This window comes from Frankliniella occidentalis, unplaced genomic scaffold, assembly GCF_000697945.3.
Source record: "Frankliniella occidentalis isolate FOCC.00 unplaced genomic scaffold, Focc_3.1 Scaffold85, whole genome shotgun sequence".
Classification (NCBI taxonomy): domain Eukaryota; kingdom Metazoa; phylum Arthropoda; class Insecta; order Thysanoptera; family Thripidae; genus Frankliniella; species Frankliniella occidentalis.
Window position 1 is genome coordinate 997,351 of NW_026267214.1, and position 7,156 is coordinate 1,004,506.

At 61.4% G+C, this 7,156-nt stretch overlaps 1 protein-coding gene across 1 annotated transcript in view; it reads right to left on the reverse strand.

The window, feature by feature from the left end:
* Positions 1-339: 339 nt before the first annotated feature.
* Positions 340-7,156, reverse strand: part of LOC113201725 (transcription factor Sp9) — a 93,649-nt gene continuing 86,832 nt past the window's right edge. Inside the window, exon 2 of the mRNA XM_052269195.1 lies at positions 340-2,281. Within this exon, the coding sequence (XP_052125155.1) occupies positions 857-2,281 (1,425 nt within the window). The 3' untranslated portion in view covers positions 340-856. The remainder of the gene's footprint in view (positions 2,282-7,156) is intronic.

Genomic DNA, 7,156 nt, shown 5'->3' on the forward strand with positions numbered 1-7,156 from the left:
TATACAGGGAATGGCGTTGTCAGGAGGGCATCACAGACTACTTGCTGCCACCGCGACTAGGGTGGGCTGGTTCCGCAAGACTGAGAAAAAAAGAAAACGCGCCGTGACGAGGAATAAATACTAGCCGGGTATCACAACCGAGTGCAAAACTCAACAAAGCCAGTCCGCAGCACTCGACAGGGAAGGGGGTGGGGCGAACACCCCAAAGCATCGGCCCTGGCCGCTGAGCCAGAGCGATTCTGCTGCAAAGCCTAATCTTGTGGGTTCGAACACTCGCTCCTGGAGTCGTCCGCGACAAGACACCCGCAGCATTAGGCTTTGAAGCGGAATCGCTCTGGCTCAGCGAAACGCCGGGGCCAACTAGACTCGCCAGCCAGAGCATCACTAGCCTCTCCTAGGCACCCTCCACTTCCCTGCCGCCGGTCGGAGCATCGTGGGTTAGACTAGAAAGCCGGCGTGCAGTCTCGCGGACCACCCGCTGGAGGAGGCCCGGGGCCGAGAGAGAGGGACAGAGAGAAAGAGAGTGGAGAGAGCGACACTTGGCCTGGCGGTGCCCGGTGGTCCGGAGCCCCGTGCGCAGGGGCCCGTAGGGGGCCCCGCTGACCTGGGGGTGGTCCGGAGGAGACACGTTCGGACGCAAATCGGAGATAAGCGGTTGGCCTGCCCGGTCTGCAACAAGCAGCGCCAAGGGCTTGGCGCGAAGTAATTTTCCTTTTCTGCTCAGCCACGCTCAGCCAGACGCCACTGCTGACCCCACGGGGAGTGGGGTCAGCTCGCGGGGGCGGCGGGGGGGACAGGACAGGGGCAGGGGAGAGGCCGGCGGCTACCTGAAGGGCAGCGCCGGCGGCCACGAGCTTCAGACGAGCCCTTGCGGCTTCACGTCCTCCATCCCCGACACGCCCAGCCCCATGGGGGGCGGTGTGTGGGTGTGCCCGTGGCCTAGGGAGGCGGGCGAGTTGACGCCGCCTCCCATCTCCAACTGCGAATTGTCCTCCGAGTCTGAACACGACTCGGAACTCCCTTTTTTGGAGCCGTCCCCGTCGCCGTCCCCGGACCCGTTGTGGGTCTTGACGTGCTTGGCGAGGTGGTCGCTGCGCATGAAGCGCTTGTTGCAGACCGGGCAGGCGAACCGCTTCTCGCCGGTGTGCGTCCGAAGGTGCCTCTGCAGCTCGTCCGACCGCGTGAAGCGCTTGCCGCAAAAAAGCCAGTTGCAAACGAAGGGCCGCTCGCCCGTGTGCCAGCGCAGGTGCGCCTTGAGGTGCGAGGTTTTGCCGTAGACTTTCCCGCAGCCGGGGATGTGGCACGAGTGGATGTTCCTCTTGCGGAGGTGGATGCCGGCGGGGCCCAGCCGATCCGCCTCCTGGCAGTTCGGACAGTCGCACGTCGCCCGGCCCGTGTACCTCCGCTGCGACCGCGGCGAGGGTGACGCCGCCGCCGACGCCTGCGAGGACGCCGTTGGGGTCGACGATGACGGCGCCGGTGACGGCGTGGGCGTCGAGGTGGGGTGGTGGTGCGCCGCTGCCGCGGCGTGGTGGCCCAGCGAGGTGAAGCTGGACGCCGACTGCATGGTCTTGTAGTCCTGCAGGAGGTGCTGGCCGACCAGGGGGTGCGAGTTGCCCGCCGCCAACGAGTGACTCAGCGACGAGTAGTCGGACCCGTAGCCCGCCATCTGCGCGTGGACGGCTGCCCCGGACGACATGTCGAGCCAGGAGCCGGCCGCGGCCGCCTGGTGGACGTCCCACCACGTCGAGTTGTCGCCTGCCTTCATGGCGCCGTGGTGCGACGCGTTGAAGGGCCACGACTCGTAGGGGTGCCGCGAGTACAGCGCGTCCTGCTGGCCGCCCGTCGCCGCCGCCCCGGAGAAGTAGAGGTCGCCGCCGTAGCCGGTGCCACACGCCGAGGCTGGCGTCGGCATTTGCCGGCTGGAGTAGGACGCCGAGCTGCCGGTGCCGGCCTGTGAGGACGGCGTCGACGACATGGTCCTCTGGGACGCCGTGTTCTGCGTCGTGCTCCCGCTTGACGAGGACACGGGCTGGCTGTTGCTACTATTGTTGTTATTGGAGGTAGTATTATTGTTGTTGCTAGTCGAGTTGTTGTTATTGTTGTTGGGGGTTGAGTTGGACTGCTGCTGCGGCTGACTGCCCCCGCTGGGGCTCTTCTTCCAGGGGTGGAAGCCCTTGCCGACGGCCGCGTCGGCCAGGGGCGGTGGGCTCTTGCTGGACAGCTTGTTGCACTGCGCGGCCAGCATGGCGAGCGGCGTCCCTCTCAGGCCCGGGTGCTCCTGCAACAGAGGTACAGAGAACGTTAGAGTCGGCGCACACTACTGTATACTTTTCACACCCGTCGTGTACTATTTTTTTTTGTCCCAGCGCTCGGTGCCGCCGCATTAGAATGCGCCGTGCGCTTTGACATCCAGCGAAGCGCGCCAACGCGTCAGTCAAACACGCGGCGCTGGTCGCTACAAAGCCATGGATGAGGCTCACCCTCATTTGGCAGTCATCACTCCCTAATACCCTCCCCTAACTGCCGCATCATCCCCTCCCAACACCCCTCTCCCTCCCCCTCTCCCAACACACACAATTTTTACTTTCGCGTCCAGAACTTCTCCTGCTACTCCTCCCCCTTTTTTTCCATTTTCCCCATTCATACTTTTATCGTGCCCATAAACGTCGCATGGCCGTCCGTTTGCATGTATCACCGCACGGAGCGTCTCCCCTGCGGATCAATCTCACTTCGTGACAAGGTACACTGCTCGCACCGGATGAAATAAACACCGGCCATGTGTGTGTGTGTCTCAGTTTCGGTGTGGAAAGGCAAGCTAAACCGGCGTGTATCGGGCGACCTTTCAACCCCCCGTAATGAAAAGGGAGCACAGTGGCAATCCGGCGCGGGCAATCGCGCAAAACACACACAACAGCCGGGCGTTAGGACCGTGACGAGCAAGCCCGTGAAATTGACCTTTTTGCTGTGTACACTTCGAGCACGGCACCACCACCACCTGACCCGAGAAAGAAGAAGCGGGCGGGAAATTAATGTTTGGACGTTTGAAGCTGTGTGTTTCTCTTAAGGTCCCCCGAGGCTTTTCGGTGGCCGGCTGGCGGTGGATGCGGTACTCAATCACTGACGGCTCCCCCGAGGCCGGGGCTGCGCGGCCCTGCAGCCCTCGGCTGCCCCGCTAGCCCCTGGGGGTGGGCTGCTGCTCTCTGACCTAACGGACTCACTACTCCTGCTGTAACTGCGCGGGGCCGCGGCCGCAGTTACGCCGCGCCGGACGGCCGGACGGGTTGACGAGGGCTCATATTTCTCTGCCGGCACCGCATGGAAAGTGAAATTAGCCGCGTCGTGCATGCGGTCATTTGGTTCAACCTCGCCTCACTCATCACGTCATTTTCAGAGTCAATTGACCGGCAAATCGCATCCTCCCGTGTCCGTCCGCTCGCGTGCCGCCGGTGCCCGCGGGGGGCGCCCGTAAGCGGTAAACGCGCTGCTCACCCGCGGCTCCCTGGCGCCCAACCGGAGGCCCCGCGACAGTTTGATGCAGTTTTTTACCGAAGGAAAACCGCGGCGCGTGCGCGCCCGTCCGTGCAGCGCCGCCATCTTCTGTCGCGCGCTGCGCGGCGGGGGGCGCCTGGGGCGCCGAGCCCGGGCCGAGCGCTGCGCTCATCGCGCTGGCGCCCGGGGCCCCCCGCCACGACCCACCACGCCTCGCTATATGTAGTCGCGGCCTAAGAGGGGCGTGGCTCGAGGGCGTGGCGCGGCGCGGCGGCGCGGCGGGGTGGGCCGGCGGTGGGCGTGGCCGCGGCTCCCGTGCTCCTTCCTCCCCGAGCGCATCCCCAGCCGCCGCGGGCCGGTCCCCACCACGACCGGATCCCGTTGCTAGGTAACCGCTCACCTGAATTTCTATCTCGTCCTGTTTTGCGGAAGGGGTTGCGCGACCCGGTGGGAGCCGGGGGGGATGAGAACGGGCCGGCCAATGGCGCGGTATTGCATTACGGGTGCCCGGCTTGAAAGGGATGGAGGATGCAACCAACAGGATGTATGTATCCTCGGACCGGGTTCCCTCACCCTTTTCAATAAGTTTTTTGTCCAAACCTTCGGAGCACGATCAACGGCGCGCCGACGTTCGTTGGCGAGCAGACCGACGGTTCCCGTCGAAGCTCGCCCGGGTCCCGCAGGTCCTCCAGCCAGAGAGGTGTTCTTCCCCCGGGAGTCGCACGGCGCGGCCCGGCGGCGGCGGCGGCGGGGCCCAGCCCAGAGCAGATAGCATTGTGACCCACAATGCTACGTGAGTTTGCGTTATTGACTCGCAACAATGGCGCCCGTCCAATTACAAACTGAAAATTATACGCCGCCGCGGCCTCACAAATGATGCGATGCCCTCTTCTTATTTATACAATGTTCTCTATCCGTGCCAGCGCTCCTTGTACGGGGCGGCAAAGGCCCGGCCGACCGACGGGGAAGGACAAACGGACCCGGCGGGTCGGGCCCGGTCCAATGGCCGAATGGAGAGCACACATCGCAGCCGGGCAGAGCCGCCGACGCCCCGCCCGGGCTGGGGCCCCATTAGGGCCAAATTGACTCCCCGAAAAGCACTTGAGTTCATTCGAAGGGTACCGGCAGAGAGAGAGAGAGAGAGAGAGAGAGAGAGAGAGAGCACAAAGTGGAGGGATGAGTAGTTGACCCATACAGTGGGGTAAGGCCCCCGGCCCCGGCGGCCCGTTTGAGTTGCGCCCGCCGCCCCGACCGCTGTTCGTCGCACCCTCCGCGCCCGCCGCGCTCTGTTTGCACAGCGAGGCAAAGGCCCCCTCCCGGCCGCCTACTGCCGGCACGCTGAATGCCAATAGGCCGGTGGTGGAAGCTGCCAATAACTCCCCACTTTGCATGCGCATTGTCGATGGCGCTGCGCGGGTCCCGGCCAGCCGAAAGTCGCGCGGTGCATGAGGTCAGTGAGTGCCAATAGTGTTGCCGGTGCATTAGGTGAGTGCACCCAAAAAAAGTAGTTCCTGAATCAAGTGCGCGGGGATCGGGATCCAGCCCATGGAATTCTCTCAAGCCCCGCGCACTTGATTCGGAACCGCCTTTCTTGGGTGTGCCTTTTTTGGGTGTGAGTGCCAATAGTGTCGCCGGTGCATTAGGTCAGTGAGTGCCAATAGTGTCGCTGGATGGGCACCCCCGGGCCACCTTGCGCCGTCATGCTGAGTTGCAGTCTCTCTTTAAGGCCGCCGTCCGACGCACTAGGCAGAGTGCCGCCGCCGCTGCCCGGCCCGGACACGGAGCGTTGTGTTTGACTGGAGGCGAGCCGGCCCGGCCAGCGATACGCCCCCGTTTGCCTTCGCGCGGCGCCGGAAAACGACCGGGTCGCTTCTTGATTTGCCACTTTTTATGGCCCAAAACAGATTAGTCCTGACCCTTTGCCTTGCCACGGACACCTTTAATGCCTCCAGGACTCGCCCTGCTCATCTCCTTTTCTTCTTTCCTTTTCGCCCTCTGTTTCTTCACTATACTCTTGCGCCTCTCTCTAACTGCCGCTCCATGTGATGATATCTCTAGGAAGCAGCCCGAGCTTGACACTCAAAAAAAAGGGCTGTTCTCCAAGCCTTTTCCATAATCTATCTTTTTCAGGTTGTTCAATATTTTAAACAGAAGCACGAGGCGGCCGACTTTCCCAAACAGATCATTTCTTATATGGCAGAGCAAGTGGCATTCCCTGGCGTTGAAATCGGCAAATTTTACTGTTGTGAAGTTGGGAAAGGGCCGAGAGACGACTAGAGAGAGAGAGAGAAGAGGGGCAAAGAAGGAAAAAAGAGAATGGGTGAGGAAGATCAAGTGAGAAACGTGGGGCGCCCTTCTCGCCGACGCCCCGAGGCATCCAGAGCGCTGCTGCTGCTGCTGGTCCTCTTTTTCGATATGCAAATGAGACGACCACCAGTGCCGCGGCCAACACCACGCGGGTGCTGGTACCATGAAAACATCTCTCTTCTCGGATGCCCCGGGTATTTCAAATGACACGACGAGGAAAGGATTTTTTGGCGTGGTGCAAAATTCTTAGTACAGGTCTAACGTTAGGTTAGGACATGCGCAGCTCAGAGAAGCCCGTCTCCAGGCGCCCCCTTGAGGATGCCATGAGCCGGCCGGCTCGGGCAGTGCCTCGAGGCGATTATGGAGAGAGAGAATTTAAAAAAGGAAAACACGAGAGAAAAGAATTTTTTGTAATGCTTTATTTTTTTGGTGAGTAAGGCGCGCGATGTCAGTCAGTACGTCAGTTGTCGGCGGCGTCGGCGGCATGGGGGAGGAGTGAGGCGTGGGGAGGGCAAGAGGCTGGCGCCGGCGGTCGTCTGCAGCCCGGACCCTAATCTCACGAGAAGTAGCAGTGTCATGACCCAGACTCGTCACAACCGGGCGTCCGTCGGCCACCAAACAGAGAGGCGGGCGCTATAAATGCACTTCGACTTAAATGCGGTTTTACCCGCATGAGGTCCCCAGAGCGCGGTTCATGTCGTTGCGAAACTGACAAGTGCACACTTCGAACTATGTTCCTGTTTCAGAGTAACTCTCTTGATTCAACAAAACCTCTATACTCTGGAAACTCGATAGTGTTCATTGTACGCTGATATATCAGCAGCAATCACTGATGGAATACATGGAATGATTGCTGATATATCAACATACAACGTAAACTGTTGAGTTTTATAGAGTATCGTCTAGAGAGGTTGCATTGAATCAAGAGAGTTAACTCGAATCAAGTGTCTCTGATCGGCTGGCGGCACGCACCTCTTGCTACGCTCAGTCTAGGCTCGCCTGTGATGCAGCAGTTCGCCACAAAGGTGCCTCATTAGACGGGCCGCCCATCCCTCCCTACATGTCCCTGCCGTTCGATATGTTTGCTTTGCCGCACCTGCACCGCGCCGCCGCCGCCGCCCATCAAAAGACCCCGCGTCGTCGTCGGGGGTTAAATGAGTTTCGAAGAAAACAGCCTAAATTCTCGATGAAGGCGCCGCGGCCGCCGCTCGCGGGGGCAAACAACCCCTTTGAGCACGCGGCTATTCCGTAGGAAAGGGAAAGCTGTGAATAACTCAGGCCCGATCGCGTGGCCGGCACAAGTAAGTCTCGTGGGGAGCCGGGGATGACTCACGCGGGGGGGGCGGACCGTGGGGCG